The 21149-nt window shown below is 49.6% G+C and overlaps 2 protein-coding genes across 2 annotated transcripts in view; one reads left to right on the top strand and one right to left on the bottom strand.

Moving 5' to 3' along the window:
* Positions 1 to 21149, bottom strand: part of TBCD (tubulin folding cofactor D) — a 174335-nt gene that overhangs the window by 88338 nt on the left and 64848 nt on the right. The gene's annotated exons all lie outside the window — the stretch shown is intronic.
* On the top strand, positions 11218 to 20392 carry ZNF750 (zinc finger protein 750). Its single transcript, XM_082374201.1, has 3 exons — positions 11218 to 11369; positions 17207 to 18828; positions 18968 to 20392. The coding sequence occupies exons 2-3, from the start codon at positions 17387 to 17389 to the stop codon at positions 19635 to 19637; spliced, it is 2112 nt and encodes a 703-aa protein (XP_082230327.1). The 5' UTR covers positions 11218 to 11369; positions 17207 to 17386; the 3' UTR covers positions 19638 to 20392.

Below are 21149 nucleotides of genomic sequence, written 5' to 3'. Positions count from 1 at the left end.
GCTGTGGTTTATTACATTCGAACTAGAGGACGCCAAGTGAGCCCAGGGGAAGCTGTCACTGGGAAAACACAGGCACGAACCCATCCCACTGATGTCGCCCATACCTGGTCCAGGTGCCCACCTTGTGTCCCAGGGGCCAGGACGAGGGGACAAAGCTCTCCCACCACCCCAGAGCTGAGGTGAGATGTGAACTCTCATGGGGGCAGCCTGAACCCCCAGGAGGAGGCCCCGCCCTCGGCTGACACAAATGTTTCCCACTTTCTCAGTCCCGGCAAAGCCGGAGCATCTACTGGCTCTCAGTTGTCACACTGGGTGCTGGCTCCCCAAGGGGCCTGCCCAGCCTTAGTCTACGTTCTCCGTCAGAACTTTCTTGTCAAGCCACCTAGGTAATGGTTCTTGTCAAATTAAACTCTTGTGATCTCTGAACGACCCTCCTCAGGGAGAGATAACAAAGGCTCTTTCCCTCTGCCCTCCGCCTAGGACACAGCACCAGGGGACCAGTGCCTGTCCGACCAGTCTCTTTGCCCAAGGCCACGGGAGGGGGCGGGACGGGGGAGGGGAGCTCGGCTGTGCCGCTGGCGCAGGAAACGCCCACAGCTGATGACAGAGTGGCCCAAGTACAACAACTTGAAAGAAGCAAAAACAAGCGCTCCGGAGAATTAAAGGCTTAACCAGGAAGTCAGGGACCAGTTCTGCCACTGACTCACAGCCTTGGATTCCTGGCCGCAGTGCCCAGACCTCCACTGGCCCCAAGAGTGTCCATGGCACAAATGTCAGGACTGGCAGGCCTGGAGAACCATGTTGCAGGAGAACCCACCTCACCGAGCTGAGGGTCACTGGACCAGACGTGCGGCCCAAGGTCAGACGGCCAGGACGAGGAAGGAGGGTGAATGTTAGACAACAGGCCACTCGCGTTTGATTGATGACACGCCCGCGCCTGGCTGGGGCCAAGTTCTCTGAAGAGTTTTCTTCTCTAATCTCACCACCCGGGTCACCGCCCTGGACAGCTGGGACAGGGGAGTGTGGATGGCAGACTTCTAACCACAGGCCGAGGATCTTTCACAGCCACGCTGCCGGACCTGCCCCAGTGACCTCCCACATTGACCTCCCAGGGTGATGCAGACCCGCAGGCATGGCTATGCCTGCACGGCAGGGAGAGGTCCCACCAGGTAGGGGCAGAGTGTGGCCTCATCCTCCCTTTGTCCAGAAAATGGCAGGTCCCCCCCACCACGGGCCCCTCCTGATGACAGAGCCCAGGCAGAGCTCCGTCCTCACTTCTTCAGCCCCCAAGCGCCTCCCTGCTGCCCGCTGCACCCCCGCAAAGATCTGGACCCACCTCAGGGCTACACTTCGACTCCCACAGCACCCAAGCACAGGGCAAGCAGAGAACCCTGCAGCAGGGCCTGGCCTGCCACGCAAGAAATCAGGTCGGTACGTCTTCTCCTGGAGTGACCGCTGGGCTACTCCCCAGGGCGCTCCTGCAGGCTCACATCCTGAAGCCTGGGACCAGGGCCCCACCGGCGTGGAAGGCAGAGCAGCAGCCCCACGGCTTTCACGGTGGGGGCCGGGCAGGGAAGCGCCCATGGGGTTCCTTTAGGAGCGAGAGCCACTGTGCACCAGGCAGCATAATAGCATAAATATTATCAACATGTCTAAAATAATGAACTATGTAGACAGACATTACTTTCTGAGCACACTGTATATAACACATACACAACCAAATCACTTTATATTCATAAATGTCACAATCTTAGTTTTGACCCAAACTATGAATTTCAACTCTTAAATATAACATAGATAAAGCCACATTATACAAGATGTTTTGTAATTTGCGTGGCTTCTATACATGTGTTAAGTATAAATTCTAAACACATACCACTTAGAAATGCAAAATACTTCTTTCATCAAACTATAAATTCTTTCATAAACAATCTCAATTCTAATTAAAGAAGTACCAAATATTTAAAAACAAAAAAATTAAAGATACCCTTTAAAAACCCATACACGTTCATGTGTGTATATGTACATATACAAATACACATTCACACCCCAAAACTGCACACATAAAAAGAACTCAAATGAAAGAATTAAAACAACGGTATGGGGGACTTCGTTGGCAGTCCAGTGGTTAAGACGCCATGCTTCCAATGTAGCGGGCGCAGGTTTGATCCCTGATCGGGGAACTAAGATCCCACATGCCTTGTGGTGCAGCCAAAAAAAAAACAATGGTGAGGGAATTCCCTGGATGTCCAGTAGTTGAACTTCCGCACTTTCACTGCCAAGGGCAGGGTTTTAATCCCTGGTCGGGGAGCTAAGATCCTGCAAACCTTGCAGTGCGGCAAAAAAAAAAAAAAAAAAAAAAAATTGAAATTTTTACATCAAAAATGACACAATACACATATAGGATCAAGAAAAATACACAGCCACAGAATTGGTGAAAATATTTGCAAATTGTCTACCTGATAAGGGTCTAGAATCCAGAATATACAAAGAGCTCATACAGCTCAACAACAAAAAGACAAACAACCCAATTTAAAAATGGGCAAAGAACTTGAATAGACATTTCTCCAGAGATACACAAATGGCCAACAAGTACATGAAAAGATGCTCAACATTATTAGTCCTTATGGAAATGCAAATCAAAGCCATAATCAGATACCCACTAGGTTGGTTATAATTTTTTAAAAAATGGAAAATGACAGGTGCTGGTAAGGGTGTGGGGAAACTGGAACCCATGCCCTGCCAGCCGGACGTAAAGCAGCAGCGTACTCACAGCGGCCAAATCTCCATTAGTTGACACATGGATAAACAAAATGTGGTCCGTCCTTATGAGCTGAATTGTGTACCCCAAATTCACATGTTTTAGTCCCAAGTCCTAATACCTCATAATGGGACTGTATCTGGAGATGGGGCTTTTAAAGAGGTAATTAAGGTAAAATAAGACTACCCGGGTGAGCCCAAATCCAACAGGGCTGCTGTCCTTATAAGAAGAGGCGCTCAGGACACAGACACAGACCAAAGGGCGGACCATGCGAAGACACAGCAGGAAGGTGGCCATCTGCAAGCCAAGGAGAAAGGCCTTGAAAGAAACAATCCTGCCAGCACCTTGATCTCAGGACATCCAGCCTCCAAAACTGTGAGGATAAATTTCTGTTGTTTAAGCCACCCAGTCTGGGTACTTTGTTATGGCAGCCCTAGCAAACCATACTGTGGAGTATTCTTCAGCAAAAAAATGAAATACTGACACGCGCTTACAACATGGATGAACCTTGAAAACATCATGCCAAGTGAGAGAAGCCAGTCACAAAGGACCACATGCTATATGATTCTATTTATCAGAAACAACTAGAATAGGCAAATCCATAGTGATAGAAGGTAGATTAGTGGTTGTGCAGCACTGAGGAGGATGGAGGTTTCAGGTGACAGCTAAGGGGCATGGGGTTCCTTTTGGGGCAATGAAATGTTCTAAAATTGATTGTGGTGATGGTTGCACAACTCTGTGAATAAAATAAAAGCCATTGATTTGTACGCTTTAAATGGGTGAACCATACAGAATATAAATTATATCTCAACAGACCTATTTTTAAAACCTCATAGATAGGTAGTTATTATCCCAATTCATCAATAAGGATACCAAAGCACAGGTAAGTTACCTTTCTATCTCTATAGGGGTCAATTTTGGTAAGTTATATTTCTCTAGGACTGTCTATTTTGTCTGAGCTATCAAAGTTATCAGCAAAAGATATTCTGGACATGTGGCTTTTATTCTTCACAGGACCTGTCTCACAGCCCCCATCCGGGTGTCTTACTATTATTTATACGCTTCCCGTCCTGCTCTGTCAATAAGCCGGAAGTCTCTCAGTCTCTCTCTTTGGTAGGCCTTTTGGCTGTTGATCCTTGTAGACCTGTGTCTTCTCCCTCACTCATTTCTCATGCTCCCCTCACTGTCTCCCCACCCCTCCCCTCGCTCCTTCCCTGGCAGTTTGAGTCTTTCTTCTCTTACAATATTCTGGGGCAGCGGGGGAGGAAGGGTCAGCAGCAGTTTCTACAAAGGGCCAGAGCCCAAGAAGTCAGGCTTTGCAGACCACTGGCTGCTTCCCTTTTCTTTTTTTGAAAACAATGTTGAAAAAAGGAGAAACCATTCTTGGCTCCAAGGCCGTACAAAAACAGGCCAAGGCCAGCTTGGGCCCGCAGGCCATAGTTTCACAACTCCTGCTTAAGGTTTTAAATTTCCCTGTAAGTACACTACTAGCTGTATCTTGAGAGTTCTGATACATAATAATTTTGTTACTGTTCATTTCTATCTTTAAATTTTTATTATAAAATTTCTATTGGGATTTCTTCTTTGATTCATGTGTTATTTAGAAATCCATATATTTTCAAACTAAATTCATGTCATACCTTTATCCTTCTGTATCTGACTTTTAATTTCATTGCTTTGTGGTCAAAAAAATGTAGTCTGGGGCTTCCCTGGTGGCGCAGTGGTTGAGAATCTGCCTGCCAATGCAGGGGACACGGGTTCGAGCCCTGGTCTGGGAAGATCCCACATGCCGCGGAGCAACTAGGCCTGTGAGCCACAACTACTGAGCCTGCACTTCTGGAGCCTGTGCTCCTCAACAAGAGAGGTCGCGATAGTGAGAGGCCCGCGCATCGCGATGAAGAGTGGCCCCCGCTTGCCACAACTGGAGAAAGCCCTCGCACAGAAACGAAGACCCAACACAGCCAAAAATTAATTAATTAATTAATTAATTAATTTTTTTAAAAAAATGTAGTCTGTACACCAGTGGTTCTCTGAAATTTCTTGAGACTTGTTTTATGGCCTTACTAGTAAACGTGCAGCATTTGTAAATGTTCCTCTGTGTCTTAAGATTGCATCCCCTCAACCACAGCTGCAGAGCCCTACACAAACCCACTGAATCAGGCCTGTTTTTCTGTTGTCTAAGTCTTAGATACAAGGCTCCCTGCTATTCTATTTCATCCCACTATTCTATTTCAGAAATGAACTGTCAGCAATCAAGAGAGGTGTTCTGAGCTCTCAGGAGGACACCAGATTCGTCCATTTATCCCTGCAACCCTACTGATTTCTGCTTCTCACAGCCTCAAGTTTCACGAGGAGTCAAAGCCCCTGGGCCGTGCACACCACCTTGAGGGGGATGAGCCCCTGCTGAGGGACTCACAGGAAGCCTGCTCCAGCCTGTCCCCTGGGTCCTGGACAAGCATGGTAACCAGCTGCCACAAAACAGGTGGAGTAAAAGGCAGGCGTTGTAAAATTACACAAGAAAAGCACACACATGAGGGAGAGTCTGCAGACACCACAAAAGGATCAGAAGCCCAAGCACTTTGGACAAAAAACAGAACCTAAAAGACACTATCGGAAATACAGGCCTAGAATATTAAACACATAAAAAGAGGAATGGAAACCATAGTGAAGAAAAGAGGAAGATCTGAAAAAGAACTGAAACAATGTCTGGAAACAAAAGGGAAAAAGATTCATGCCGTGGATGGATTTCGACGGTGACCTTGGAGGCCAAGCTCGGGAAGCGAGCCCAGCCAGCAGAGCATTGCAACACCACACACATGAGGGCCGGCACCCGGAGTCAAGCAGAACAAGGGAACGAAAGGGGGCCTGCCCTCACTGTCTTTAGTCTGTTCACGGCTCTTTTATTGCTATGTTTTCACTGATGTTATTTGTAGCATGAGACAAAAAAAAAAAGTCTGTGTGCTAATTTTTCTCCTTGTTCTTGTTTACTTTAACCAAGTAACTTCTACACGTGGTTGTAAACATATCCCGAGACGACAGGTAAAAAGCACCTTTTAAATACAAATTCAGGGAATTCCATGGCGGTCAGTGGTTAGGACTCCGCACTTCTACAAGCAGAGAGCACGTGTTCAATCCCTGGTCAGGAAACTAAGATCCCACAAGCCACGTGGCATGGCCAAAAAACAAATGTTTTTAATTTAATGAATAAATAAATACATACATACATACAAATTCAACAAAAGGAGGTAAAGTGCCACATGACCTGCCCCTGGAAAACCGTAACCAGCCCAAGGAGGGACCAGTGAGGACCCTGAAACACAGGCATGATACTGTCAGGCAGACAGAGGGGAAGAGGTGAGGAAAGCTGTGGGAACCCTCGAATCTTGGCCCAAGGTCACAAACCTGAATCAGTCTCCCAGCCAAAGACAAAACAAGCCAGAGCTCACGGTTTCAAGTTTCACTTCAGACACAGAAGCCACAGCCCAGATCACACTGGGCTCCAAGACCCTGTCCAAAGCAGAACCCCTCCCCCGCCCTGGCCCCCACGCGGGCTTCCCGAGCCAGGAGGAGCCCCGGGTCCAGCTCAGCTCTGCTAGGTTCCACACCTCCCTGGGGCAAGGCGTCATCGGGGAGGAGTCGCGGGAGCTGCAGGCACTAAAGCTGCCCACAGGCCACACACACCGAAACCGGCAGCTCCGCTGCCACCATCCCTGAGCACCAGACACAGGACAGCCTGGCGGGAAAGGGGCCGGTGTGCTCCCCTCCGAAACATAAAGTAGCTCCAGTTCCATAAATATTCAAATAGTGGCATTACTAGAATAATAAGCAAATTAAAATTTAAGTAATGCATTACACATCTCAGACTTCAAGTTACAAATGAATTCCTCTGCCTCATCATCAAAGGAAGGTAAACGTCCAACAATAAAACTTTCCCCGAACACTCTCACACCCCTTGGCCTGCCTCACCAGACGGCTAAATAAACTCTACTTTCATTTCTATTTTTCAACTGTTTGATAAGCAAAAATCGACTGATACCCTCAGGGTTTTTTTTAAAATGAGAAACCAAGTACATCACCTGAGAAAGACGACCATGGTTCCAGCTCCCGGCTCAGCTGGCGTGTGCCCCATGCTCCCCACACTTGGTCTCATGGGCCCAGCTCTCACATGTGCAACAGGGGAGGACCCTGAGGGCCTGGTGGGCTCAAGCCCAGCCCCGGCACAGACCAAACTCAGCTCGAGCGAGGTCCCAGGCGCCAGTCTCCTGCGGGGCCCGTGGGGGCAGCCTCCCAGCACACGTGGGCTATATCAGGACAACAGCCCCAGAGCACGTGTGCAAACGGCAGCAACCTGCCCCCCAACCCCCGGCCGGCACCTCTGAGCAGCACGAGGGTGGGGCCAGGAGCCTACGAGCAGACAGGCTGCAGGGCCAGAAGAGAGCCCAGGAAAGCGGCAGGACCCTCCGGGGCAGGGCCTCCCCTCCACCTTCAGAAAGATCCTGCCTTGACCAAGACACAGAGGCCAAAGGCCAGCAGCAGAGCTCGGCACCAAGACGCAGGCAGAAAGGAGGACGTGGAAACAACGCAAGTCCCAGGGAGAGGAACCAAGCAGGAGGGGCCCAAAGTGGGGCCACCTCAGGACCAGTCCCCCTGGACAGGCTGCTCCCTGTGGGGCCCCAACTGGAAACGAATTATAGTCGAGGGACCCTGATGAGCACACGGGCCTGAGGCACGAAGCAGGAGGGGGTGCGGGGCAGGGTGGTCAGCACAGGGCGGGGGCAGCAGGGGACAGTGTATGTCCTCGTCCCTCATACTCGTTCTCCAACCAATGAACAAAGGCCTAGTGAGCAAGTGTGTGTACTCGTGTGCACGTGCATGAGTGTAAGCTGCCATGAAAGACACAGGTGCCCTGCCCTAAAGCAGTCCAACCACCCACGTCCCCCCAGGGGAGCAGCATCCTGCCTGCTGGCCTGAGCCCCACCACATCTCACGTGACCCACGAAGGTGGAGCTCACGTCTCAGGGGAGACCCCGAGAGACGGTCTGGGCAGCTAGGTGCCCCTCAGCCTCAGGAACCATCCCCCACTCCCCTTCTCAGGGGACCTCCCCGGGGCCATGAGGACAGAACCTTTCAGAACATGTGTTTATCTCAAGAACTTAACAAATGCCCTCTCGGCAGCTGCTTAGGACTTACTGTCTCTAACGACAACCAAAATTAGAGAAATTGAAATTATGCCTTGAATTTTCTGTAAAGTTTTCATTTCCTTTTCCTTTCCTCTGGATGCTGCACCCCAAAAGGAGTGCTAACAATTAAAATTAAAACTAACTTGTATTTACTTGTAAGGTCAAAAGTATAAGCAATCTGCTACCTTCATCAAAGATGTTTTGTTCTGTGACGCATACCATTCCCAGCATACAAATGCAATTCGGTGGGATGTTGTAATTAACCCATCAGGTTCCGAAGAAAACCCACGAGTAGAGGCCTCCAAGGTACCTTCTACAGAGGGGAAGGCTGACGCCCAGGTCAGATAACTGCTCCAAGTCACAGGAGGACGAAAGAACAGAGCCAAGACTCGAGTGTCTTGGCAGCAGCCACAGAGCACAAGTCCCCGATCCAACTCACAGACACAAGCATCCCTCTCCCAGTGCAACCTTTCCACCGCCTCTAGGACTCTGCTCTGTCGTCCTTCAGGCTGGGTGACCTCGGCCAAGTTACTTAACCTCTCTGTGCTGCTTGACTCTGCAAATCAGGCTCCTGACAGTTCCCATTTTGAAGAGTTGTGGCAGTGATTAAACGGATTAACGCAGATAGAATGCTTATTTAGCACAAGGCCTTATACCTAGTAAACACTCAGTAAGTGCCTAACCACCCCCCCGCCCACCCCCGCAAGAGAGTGAACTCTTTCTGGCGATGGCAAGCAGGTGAAGGAGGGGTCACAATGAAAACAGAAAACCTTTGTGAAAGAAATGGAGACTACAGGGAGAACCACACCACCTGCCCAAAAAACCATCATTAAAATCCTCAGAGAAATAAGAGAAGCTACTGCAACTACTACCTAAGAATAAGATACTAAGAAAGGAACGCTCAGAGAACAAGCACGAACTCTTGGAAACCAGAAATAATAATAGCAGAATAGAAATACTTAAAAGAAGGGTCGAAGAGAAAGCTAAGGAAAGTGAGAACACTGAGGACAGAGAAAAGGGCCTGCAGGAGAGAAGCAGTGGCATGTGGAGAATCAGGGAATCACCATTTATACAAAATTTCTACAATAGGTAAAACTAATCTATGAAGGAAGAAAATCCAGCCAGCGGCTGCTTCCGAGTGGGGTGACTGTAATGCTCCACTTCCCAGCAGGGGGTATGCTCAAGATTCAGGGAATGGTACTCTTGGGATCTGTGCCCTCATCACATGTGAACTCTACCTTTAAAAGAAGAAGTGTGAACAGTTAATAACAAGCCTGAGGTGTTCAGGGGTAAAGTGAGTGATGTCTGTCACTGACTCTGAAATGCAGCAAATACTTGAGATGGACCGATGTGTGGATAAGGGGAGGGAACGTGGAGAGCCATGAGTGGTAGGGCAGAGGAAAATGTTCACTGCAGACCCAGTGCTGGGTGTCTGAGCATTTACTGTCAAATTCTTACAATTTATCTGTATGTTTGAAATTTTTCACATTAAAATGCTGGGGGGAAAGAGTCAGGGATCCGAATCACATCAAACTTTTCAGCAGCACTGAAAGCTAGATCACTTTCAAAACACTGACAGTAAATGCTTTCTGGCCTAGGCTTCTATACCCAGCCAGACTATCAACTAGGAAGAAGGGTAGAAGAAAGACCCTTTCAATCATTCAGGGTCTCCAAAGATTCCTCTCTCTTGCATTCTTTCCCAGGAGCCTACAAAAGGGCTGTGCCTCATACCCAAACAAAAGATCAACCCAAGAGAGAGGACAACATGGGATCCAGGAAGCCTGGCTTCCGATTCAGGAAAGAAGTAGAGGAAATCTCGGATGACGGGGAAGGCAGGCTTGGAGGTAGAGGGGCCAAAGAGCTACATTCCATTTCCCATAAAGGCAAGTCAACAGACAACACCCGAAACTGGGAGCACTGAGGTGGGTGGAGGGAACAAAACTGGCAATAGAGTAATATTATTTGGAATCAACGAGGTAAATACCAAAATCCCCAGCTAAGAAAAGGTTCAAGTGGGGCTCCTGGCAGGAAGGATGGGAGGGGAGCAGCCAGCTGACACCCTCCCACTGAGAGGTGGGGCCCATCCCCTCCCTCAAACCTGGGGAGCCAAGTGTGACACCGCGGTGCTGGGACGGTTCTCTGCCTAGCCTCTCGGAAGACTGGAAGTTTCTGCCTTGCGCTCTGAGTCCCACACGGAGTTAAGACTGATCACCATCCTGGAGAGGCCTCTGGAGTGAAACTAAAGGGAAGAGGAGGGCCCCGTCGCTCCCCCAGGATACAAGGCAGGTGAGTGCCCACTAACGCCACAGGACGCAAGGCTCGCCCAGCACAAACCAGACTCTTGACCCACAAAACCTCGAGATCATAAAATGGTAGTTTTTTTAAGCCATCTGCTTTGGGTGGCTCGTTACCAGCAAGAGGCGAGGGGAGCAGCAGGAACTGCTGTTTTTTCTGACAAGATTCAGAACTATTTTTTCACTCTCTAAATTATGTGGATGTCTAATTTGGACAAAAGTAATTAAAACTTTTTTTTTCAATTCAATATGAAGGTAAAAAGCCAAGTAAAATCTTAAGCCTTAAAAGAAAAAAAAACTAAAACAGCAACTGGCCTGGCAGGCCCACCCTGGCACCCGCGCCCACGCAGCGCACACCCCTCTCCCTACTCACACACCCGCACCACACGCAGCCCCTCCGAGAGCAGGGAGGCAGCCACAGACTCAATAGCAAGCAGCTGAAGGGGAGGGGGATGCCCTGGATCACAAATTAAGTGCCTTACTTATTCGAAAAGAGAAGAAAAGGGCCGAGCGAGGGCATGCGGGCCGTTCCCGCGGCAGCACACGGCCACGCGGCGGGGCAGCAGCGCTCAGGGCTTGTCCCGGGCGTGCACCGGCAGGTCCCGGAGGTGGCTGAGGCGGCCCCCCTCCTGCTTTCCAGGAGGACCCGGGCAGGCCTCCCAGGCCCCGGGGTGAAGGGTGACAAAGGCTCCGCCAGACCCTCACGGGGAGGACACAGGGGCTGTCGGCATCTGTCAGAGGAGATGCATTTCAGGCTAAACATCAGCATCTGCTGCTGCCTCCTGTACGGGCTATAGCTCCCCTGGGAGGTCTCTATCCTAAACCCGAACACGTGCAACCCCCGCGTCCAAGGAGAGCCAGGCGGCACTAACATGGCACTCACAAAACCTGGGCAGGGAGCTGCCGTGAGGCACGGAGGTGGCACTGGCCAGCTGGCTGGGTGGGTGCAAACACATGAATCGTAGCTGCGGGCGGGAGGAATATCAGGTGCATCTCTACGCCCCGAGGGCTCGACTCCTACATTAAATCCCTCCCACTGGAACAGCCGGCTCCAGTTTCAGCGAGAGCGAGCGTGAGAACAGGTCCTGCTCCGGCCAGGCAGCCACAGCCACGGCTTCCACCTCCCCGCCTCTGGTAAGTACCTACTATTTCTTCTCAAATGCGAGTTTTCTTTCAGTACTCCTCTCAGATGTATCTTAAACTATCTGCTCAGTGAATCACCTGCCCAGAGTTTCTCTGCCCTGCTCTTTTCTCTGCGGATTACTCAGGACCCAGCAGGTGCACTGCTGGAAAGGAGACCATTGTTACAAAACTTTTAATAAGGCTTACACTTTATTCTAAGAGTGTAAACAAGTTTATGTGGATATATGAAGTTCTCATTTCTACCGTAAAATTCATAAACTTTATTTTTTTTGATGTGGACCATTTTTAAAGTCCTTATTGAATTTCTTACAATATTGCTTCTGTTTCATGTTCTGGTTTTTTGGCCGCGAGGCATGTGGGATCTTAGCTCCCCGACCACGGATCAAACCTGTACCCTCTGCATTGGAAGGCAAAGTCTTAACCACTGGACCACCAGGGAAGTCCCAAAATTCATAAACTTTAAACCAAAACTCAAATTGATGTTATTGCTTATCTGTTCCTCACCTTAAAAATAAACTACAAATTTAAACATAAAAGGATCATGTATATGCATATATATAATTGCTGATCTTAATTTATAATTTCTTAAATTTTAAAACCTTTTATTAGGGTTTAAAATAAGTGCTGTTTTGACATAAGCTTACCCAAAAAAAAAAAAAAAAAACACCTTAACTAAAGAGGATCCCTGTATATACAAAAGGTGTTTTCTTACTCTATATAAAGTTTCTCATAAATCTGCATGAAAACCATTATTGACCAAATTATTGGTCAAATTTAACCAACATCAGACTTAATGCAATCAAAACCTGTCTACGTTTGTTATCATGATCTGTATTTTGTATTAGCCAAGTCCTTGCAATGCTTTAACGTGGTGCTTTAAGGTGAGGAGGCAGGCTGGTGGTTGGGGGTTCTGGCCCTAGGGAGGTGCCCCAAACATTAAAGCTGTGCATTCACTGCTAAGCGCTCTGTCTGTATCCCAGGATCTCTGGCTGAAACCAGAAAGAGCCCCTGGTGGTCTTCCTGGATCCATTCTTCCAAACTATATGCCAGAAAACTGTCTTTTTCCCTAGGTCATGGTTGCCCTGAAGTTTATCCTTCATTTTAAAGAACCGAAAGTCTGGGAGGGAGTGGTGGTTAATCACTGGAAAAGCTCAATTGGAGTAAAACTCACAAATCTCGTTCTTGCGACACCCCAGTGGGTAGGTGACAATGGCGTGTCCCTGAGTTATGCAATAATGCCACATCACAGTATCGTAATTATAGCATGCCCTTCAGAACGCGCTACCTGGTGAGGCTCCCTGCCAGGCAGCTGGACACCACCGGGGAGGGCTGAAGATTATTCCAGTGCAGAAGTTAGTGCACATGACATGCATAGCTAGCCGGCACATCACAGCAATGCCCTATAAAGTTAAGCTATAATTACCTCTATTGTGTCCTATCAAAGTTCAAAAAAAAATCTTTCTCTTGCCTATACTTCTGAGTTCAAACCCCTTAGAAAATTATTAAATATGCCAGCCACTCACCATCACCCTAACAGCTGGCAACTACATTCATAGTCCACACTTAGGAGGCTATTGAGATACATGCACTGGCACCTCAGTGATTCAGAAACAAGTAGATAAAGCCCCGTGGACACAAAACCACGGGCTGCTCAGAGCGCCGTGTGGGCACCACCGTCCAGCCTCCCAAGCCTGTGGGAGGGGAGGCCAGAGCCGGCTCCTGGGCCTCTGCAGGGGTGACAGGCTCCTGGGACACAGGCAGGGGTGACAGCGCATGAGGAGTCACAGGAGGGTGTTCTGAAATGGAGCAGGCTCAGGCCAGACGCCATGGTGTCTCTGTGGCGCTGCTCCCCACCCTCTCCCCTCAGCATTGGGACCCGACTCTGCTGAGGGCACAGCTCTGAGGGCAGGGCTCGTGCCAACAGCTGCTCGCAAGGCAGGCAGGCAGGCAGGGACGCCCTCCTGCATTCGAGGACAGCACCCTGACCCTGACCTGACATGCAGGGCTCCCAGCACCTCCTGCTGACCCAGCGGGAAGTGAAAGAAGGGTGAAAAACACTGTCCCACACACATCCTTCTAGGACTAGGCTAACATCTGCATTTTTAGCTAACATGCTAACAGTGCAGTTCTCCGAGGAAAGCCAAACCCAGGGCTGTGCTTTTTTAACCTCTCCCTGTGCAACCCCCCAGACTGTACCAGCCTTCCCAGGGCAAGGACAGTGAGACACGAATCTTATCACCTTTAGAAAAAACTTCACCTCTGATTGCTAATCCGAACTTACTACAAACAGTTAAATTCTGGATTATATTGTTTAGACAACAACACCCTTTTTCCGCTGCCAGCCTGCACCAGGCCTGGCAGATATAAACTGACCAGAGACGGGCAAACCCCATCTCTGCAGATGGCCAGACCGACAAAGTCCCGGGCACTCAGCTTTAGCTCCTCATCCTTGTGAACCTCACCTGGGCAGGACAGAACTCACAGACTGACATCACCTTCCTAGAGGCTGTCCCCCTTGGAAGCTTACAGAAGCCTCAATCTTATCCCGCTTACTTCTCTGACATTATTGCATTTTTATAACCGAGTGAACTAGCCTGTCTCCTTCAGCATCCAAAGCAGCTGCGCTCCCTTGTTTTAACTCGCGAATTGTGTAACCCTGACAGGTCAGTTTACTCAAAGTTACTAAAACTACTGCTCCTGTGACTCCATCCAGGCTTCCCTTGCAACAATTATACCCTAGAATACTCTCACCTCCCAGAACACCAGTACCAAGGAAACCATCCCCTGAAAACCTCTTTACTGTCCCTGTAAGCTAACTGACCACAGAACAAGAAGTTCAGACCAAACCTGTGGGCACAACATCATTTGACGGAAAAAAGGTATATATTAACATAAGAGCAATTATTTCCCAAACTATTATTTGGGGTAATGCTATGATAACTTACATACAACTTGCCTCCTATAAACCTTTGAGAAAACTTAACCAAAGTGGGTTTATTTCTACTTTTGCCTAAAAGTATGAGCAATATTAAATAATACTGCTTCTGAAGCTAACACCATCATTATCTTAAATCCAAGGGGGTTTTCGGCTGGTTTGGGCTTGCGTGTCCTGGGTGCAGCAGATGTGTGTCTGCGTCCACTCCTGGTACCACCAGGACTCTGGGCTCACACTTGATAAACATTTTTGCAACTGTCATCATTTTGATCACGATGCTTCCAGCTAGTGATGAAATCATCAGTTTTCAGATCTTTGCCATAACATATCCTATACAATCATGGGAACCTGACTTGCAGAGGTTCTCACGCCTTCAGAACCAGGGAGCATAATGGGACGTGCCAGCACAGGCCGCCCTGACTTATCAGGCTGGCCCCGAGCTGGCTGGAATCGCTTCCTGACGGGAGGCAGGAAATCGTGCTTTTATAGCCCAGGGCATACCTGCCCCACAAGGTATGAACTGAACTCATACAGAATTATTTCGTATTCTCCCTTACTAAGAGGGGAAATTAGGAAGATGCAAAGTTGTGACCACGTGTTTACCTGTGCTGGGCTTTCACATTGCCGTGCAGCTCTCACAACTGCTCACGGTGGGAGAGGAGGAGGGCAAGCAAGCTGCAAAGCCGCAGAGCCAGGCACCAGGTGCCGCCAGCCTGGCTTCTGTCCACCCGACACCCTGCCAATGAGCACCCCCAAAGAGGCCCTGGGGACGCCCTCTCCAATTAGGGGGCAGCCAAAAATCTCATTTCTCCTCCGAAGTACGTGCCTGAGCACCCCTGCTCTGCAGAAACTCTCCCCGCAACAGAAGGCTGCAAGCCACCCAAAGCACCTCTTAGTAAAGAAACATGCCTTTGAGGGAACGGGACAATGAAACAGGTTAATAGAAGCAGCTTCTTGGGGGGAGAGTGGTTCCTTGTGTTTTTAAGAAATATGAAAAAATGAGTAGAGGAACCAGTTTGCTGAGAATAAGATCAGATAGCTTTTTTAGAATTTAAGATATCCAAGTGAAATTAAAACCGCACTCCCTCCCCCCTTATACCCTCCTCCTACAAGCTACCCATTACCTCATCTGATGCGTGAGATGGCAAGGAGAGTAGCTATGTTTTATTTTGTGAAAACAAGTCTCTTAGATTTCCCATGTGTATTTCTCTATTTTTAAAGGGCTGCTTTCCAGCTCAATGTTTTAACCAACCTGATGTCTAGAAGGCGATGCTTTACACAAGCAATTTCACGAGACTCAGAACTGTCCATATTTACTTATTCCTTGAAGCAAAACTGCAATTGAAAAGTTATTTCCTTTTAACTTTATTTTTTTAAGTGTTTAAAAATATCCAGAAGCTAAATCTTTTTTACATTTTTTATGCAAATTAAAGTGCAGGCCTTGATTCCTCACACCCACTCCCCCAGCCCTCCCCACCCACAGGCTTTCTCTAAGACACAGTCACCCCATGGGCTGGTCCTGGACACGCAGCCGCGCCCGGCCCTGCTGAGATCCTCCCAGACCTCACGTCTTTGTTCTCAGCTTCGGGTTATGAGGCAGAGAGAGAGCCCAGGGGTGTGCAGAGCAGCCTCTGAAGGAAACCCGGGAGGGGGGGGGGGTTAAGCTTGGGGGATAGGCAAGGACAGGAGGACCCTGGGGAAGATATCCAGAAGCCCCTTCGTACAGGTTAAAGGCTGGGGATGGGTTCCTCCCAAGATCCAACCATCTGTAAAATTAGGCACCGCTCACTCTGGTTTCCTCTTTTTTTTAAAAAAAATTATTTATTTATTTATTTGGTTGTGCCGGGTCTTAGTTGCGGCAGGCGGGCTCCTTAGTTGTGGCGTGCAAATTCTTAGTTGCAGTATGCATGTGGGATCTAGTTCCCTGACCAGGGATGGAACCCAGACCCCCTGCATTGGGAGCGCAGAATCTTAACCACTGCGCCACCAGGGAAGTCCCACTCTGGTTTCCTCTTACCAGGAGGGTTGCTAAGCTTTTCTGCCTTCGGTTAAGGCCAGAACAGGCAGGGATGGGCTAGCGCATGAACTCACTCCACGCCATCTGTGAGGTGGGCAAGTGGAAGGCAGCAGTGCACGAGGACATCTGCTCACTCACTGACTCACAGCATCTTAATATCATTCAAATCAACATAAACACAGCACTTATGTTTGTATTTGGGCCAACACAAATGCTACCGACCCAGAAAGCTGACTTTTCATTTGCGAATTTAGAAACAGGGTGGGGCGGGGGTGGGCATTTTTAAATGTTCTTCACTTTTAAATACTCCCTCATAGAAGAGAACACTGATTAAACAGGGCAGATGGACTGAAGGTTACAATCACACGTGCCTTGTTCTCAGTGAGCACAAATGTGAATGTCACACACACGCATGGGCCCAGACCTCCTCAGGTTCACGTTAGAGCAGTCAGGCCAGCACAGTGATGGGACTCAGTCCAGAAACTCCAGGCACATGGATGGGGGTGGGATCTCAATGGTCACTCAGCCTGGTGGGTCCACAAACTTCCTGGCACCTGAGGCCTCAGATCACAGGCTAAAGTTTACCCAAACTCAAAGAATTACAGGTTTTCTCTGAAATGACACTAAACACTCCTGCAACCACACTCGCCTGGGACCAGACTTGAGAAAACAGAGAACGCCGTAGGGGTGGCGCCCGGGGTAGTGAGGAGGGGTGGCTGATGCCCGTCCCGTACCTGCCGCGCAAGAGCACTTACGCCCTCTGCACCTGCAGAGGCCTCTGCTTCACCCCCTCCGTGACCCCGGGGAGCACAGGCTGGTTCTTCGTTAGCCTGTTAGCCATCGTCCCAACACTAAGGCTCTGCTCCTCCATTGCAGCTCCCGGTCCCCAAATGAGCGAGACTTCCCTGGTCACACCCACAGCCCGTGGAGCCGGCTTCAAGTAAAAGCACTCAGAAAGGAAAGCGAAGGAGAAGCACTGACCTGCTTCCTTAAAAATCACCAAAGCTGAACTACGCAGGAGCCGGCAGGGCTCAGACGCCTAACCACAGAGGGAAAATGAGCCTTCTCAAAGAGCGAAAACCAAAAAAGCCGCATTACATCCCCAGGCCCCCAGGAAAGCCCTTCAAGTACAAGTGTTTCCAGTGTCCCTTTACTTGCAACGAAAAGTCACATCTTTTTAATCACATGAAATACGGTCTCTGTAAAAACTCCATCACTTTAGTGTCCGAGCAAGATCGCATTCCCAAGTGTTCCAAACCGAACTCTTCAGACCCTAAGCCAACCAATCAGTCCGACCCCATGGCAAAGCCCACCTCCTCCAAGACCGTCCCAAGTGGGCTCTCACACCTGGACGCCAAGCTCCAACATGGCCTCGCGAAGGATGACATCAAGGAAAATGTGGACCTGCATGCGTGCGGGCCCCACAGGTGCCCCGGACAGAAGCCCACTCTCCACAAGGAAGCAGCACCCCTGAGTCCAGCTCCAGAAGCCACCGCGGGCACCCAGCCTGTGCTGGAAGGCGCTACCCGGCCTTCAGCATTCATTCCAGTCGGCGAGCACAGACTCAAAGGGCAGGAACTCACCGAGGCTCCTGAAGTGCTGACCCTGACCCAGCCCCCTGCCAAAGCTGCCTCCTTCCACACCAAGTCTGCCTTTCATGCCCCTGGCTACCCGTGGAAAGCTGGCTCACCTTTCCTCACACCTGAGTTTCCACATAAAATCCCATCCACAAAGGGGTTTGGTGCCACTTCCCCGTACGTGCACCCCACCATCGCAGAGTACCCACCTCACTTTTACACAGAGCACGGAATGGCCACCATCTACTCACCGTACCTACTCGCAGGGAACTCACCCGAGTGTGACAGCCCCCTGCTGTCTGTCTACGGGGCCCAAGACCAAAGACATTTCCTGCCTCACCCAGGGCCGATCCCTAAGCACCTGAACCCGGCTCCATCCACGTACGACCATTACAGATTCTTCCAGCAGTATCACTCCAATCTGCCGATTCCTTATGGATTTTATAGACCAGAGTCTGCATTTTCCTCCTACGGCCTCAGACCCCCACCCGTTGCTGGTATTTCACAAGATCAAAGCTCACACCTACTGGAAGAAGCTGCCCTGGCCTACCCGGCCTGGAGTCCATCCAAGTTAACCTCTTCCAACTCCCACAAAAAACACACAGAGTTTGAGAAAGAGAGTCCGACTCCCGAGGCTAAAGACCTTTCCAAAGATGGGCAGAGGGACACGGAAGGGACCAAAATGAGCCCACGTGCAGGCAGCGCGGCCACAGGCTCCCCGGGAAGGCCGAGCCCCACCAATTTCACGCAGACAAGCCAGCCCTGTGCCGGGCTGTACAGCCTCTTGGACATGTCGGCCTCCGGCGCCCCAGGAAGTCTCCATCCACCAGAACAGAGCCTCACAGCCTTCAAGCCTGTCAAGAAGAACACGGAGCGCCCACATTCCCAAGCCCCAGAAAACAGAGCTGCATCTCCAGAAAGGTAAGAGAGTCCATTTTCAAAACCTCCGAAGTAATGTCTCTGGTTGTGCTTAATCAGAGGAGCTGGTACTTGCCCAAACCCCCCACGGGCAATGGCCCTCAGCAAGGTCCCTGTGACTCCCTCTCTGTGTCTCTTCCAGCCTCGAGGCCATGAACGAAGACGCTCTGGCTCAGATGGGGAGCCTGGAAGCTGCACCCTCCAGCCCAGAGGACGGCTCCAGGGCAGCCCCTCTGAACCTCTCCACGAAACCAGAAGCGGAGCCGGCCACTACACACACCACTGCCTATGGAGAATTTGTGGAGCCACAGGACGCGCCCCTCAACCTCTCGGTGAAGGACCCCTGCAACGCCCTGACCTCGAGGCCCTCCGTCCGCAGCCGCCCGAGAGGGGCCGAACCCGCGGCTGCCCCCACCCCAACTCCTGCTCCGCAGTCGGAGACAGCAAGTTCCGGGGGCAGGTCCGACCCCAGCTCTGCGGAGGCCCCTGTGCCCAGCCCCGCCGGGAAGGCCCAGGACGCACGCTCGGCTGACAGTGACGAGCAGAAGCAGACTGCGGCCGTGGCCCTCTGCCAGCTGGCGGCCTACAGCCCAGGGAACGTCGAGCCCGCTGCCCAGGAGCCTGCCTGCCAGCCAGACGCACCCACCCCCAGAGCCCCTGAGAGCCAGGAGGCTCAGTGCGACCTCAGACCCAAAGGGCAAAAGAGGACGAGCCCCAGGGAGGCAGGGAAGGCCCAGCAGGGAACCAAGAAGGCAAAGCCCAGCGACACAGCCAGGGTGTTCACACTCCGGAAAAGAGCGCGGGTGTCTTAGAGCCACCTCTGGCCAGCCACAGGCTGCGGCCACAAGCACGCCTTCCGGTGTAGGCGAGACAGCAGCAAACCTCCATCTGGCCCTTGCTTTTTCATCTGGTAAATTTTTACAACGCAGTTTTCTTCTTCTCAAAAAAAAATTAAACTAAACCTGCAACTCAATTCAGTTTTGTAAATACTAAGCATGAACACTAAAAGGCGCTTCTACTTTTGGTTGTAAAATATTTGAATGACTCACACTGTAGGACCTGATGAAAAATGCATAGAACTAAAAGGTAACTTTTAGGTGTTAGCATCTTAGAGAAAATCTCTTTAAAACACTTTTCTTATAAATATCTCAGCACTAGAACAAACTTTTAACTGTTTTTCTATTAAATCTACTGTGTGTTTTGAAGTAAATAACAATTACTGGGGAAAAATGTCAGGAAAAGACATTTCCAGTACTAGCATTAAAGTTCTGTGTGTAAAAACACTGTGATTTGTTATGACTGAATAATACACAGACAGCAAGAGGCTATTTATACAAGTAATTTATTTCCACTGGGGAGAATGCATTGCTGGGGAAGCTATTCTCAACATGCTCTGTCTTCACAACTCATTCAGACTCGTTTTCCACTTCCTAAAATGATGTATATGTTGCTACTTTTCCAATAAACTCATAGGTGAACTTTAAGGATACATAAAAAGAAGACAAGCATAAACTCTGTGTTATACAATATTTTGCCACAATAAATAAACTCAATGAAAAAGAGAAAAGAGCTGAGGCAGCAATTAAAACTGAGGACGAGGGTACATCTGTGTGTGCATGTGAGGGCGTGTGCATGTGTGCACGTGTCTGCTGTCCACCGGTAGTCATCCAGCCCGGGGGAGCGCAGGCATCCGGGGGCACCTTTGGAGACCAAGCGTACAGGGCCTGGCTGGCTTCACAAGGGCCCTTCCCCACTGTTCAGAGGGTGTTTCTCAGCAATGCACTGCCTGGGGGCGGGGCGGGGGGTCAAGAAAGGGCCTGGAAACAGTGGCACCGAGCTGAGCTGACTGGGTGAACCCTCCCTCCACAAGATGGGCAGTTTCAACTCACACTCTGACCAAAACAGAGGTGGTCCCAATAGAGCCATCCAATGAGCGTTCAAAGAAAAAGCACTGCTAAAGCTAACACCTGCCGTTCCCAGTGACGTGCACGTACAACAAGGTCTCTCAGTGCTCAGAGCTAAAAATTAGAATTTTTTAAATAAAAAGTTGATCTGGAACCTTGCCTTGTTCTAGATATAAGCACTACTCACCGAAAGATAGCCTGAACTAAAAACCCATCTTGTTAATAGTTGCATTCCAATAAAATGTTATTTTCGGTTGTTTTGATCGAGTTTGTACTAATAACTAATCCTGTAAAAACTCAATCTAGAAAACTTAAATACTTACTACCTTTTGGCAGAACAAAATGTAAGAGTTAAAGTTTGCATTCACAGACATCCTCTTGCTGAAGATACTTGACAGGGAGATCAGCAAAAGATTCTCA

This window comes from Balaenoptera borealis, assembly GCF_965194805.1.
Source record: "Balaenoptera borealis genome assembly, chromosome: 20".
Classification (NCBI taxonomy): domain Eukaryota; kingdom Metazoa; phylum Chordata; class Mammalia; order Artiodactyla; family Balaenopteridae; genus Balaenoptera; species Balaenoptera borealis.
Note: the sequence above shows the minus strand (reverse complement) of the source record. Positions and strands in the feature narration are given on the sequence as shown.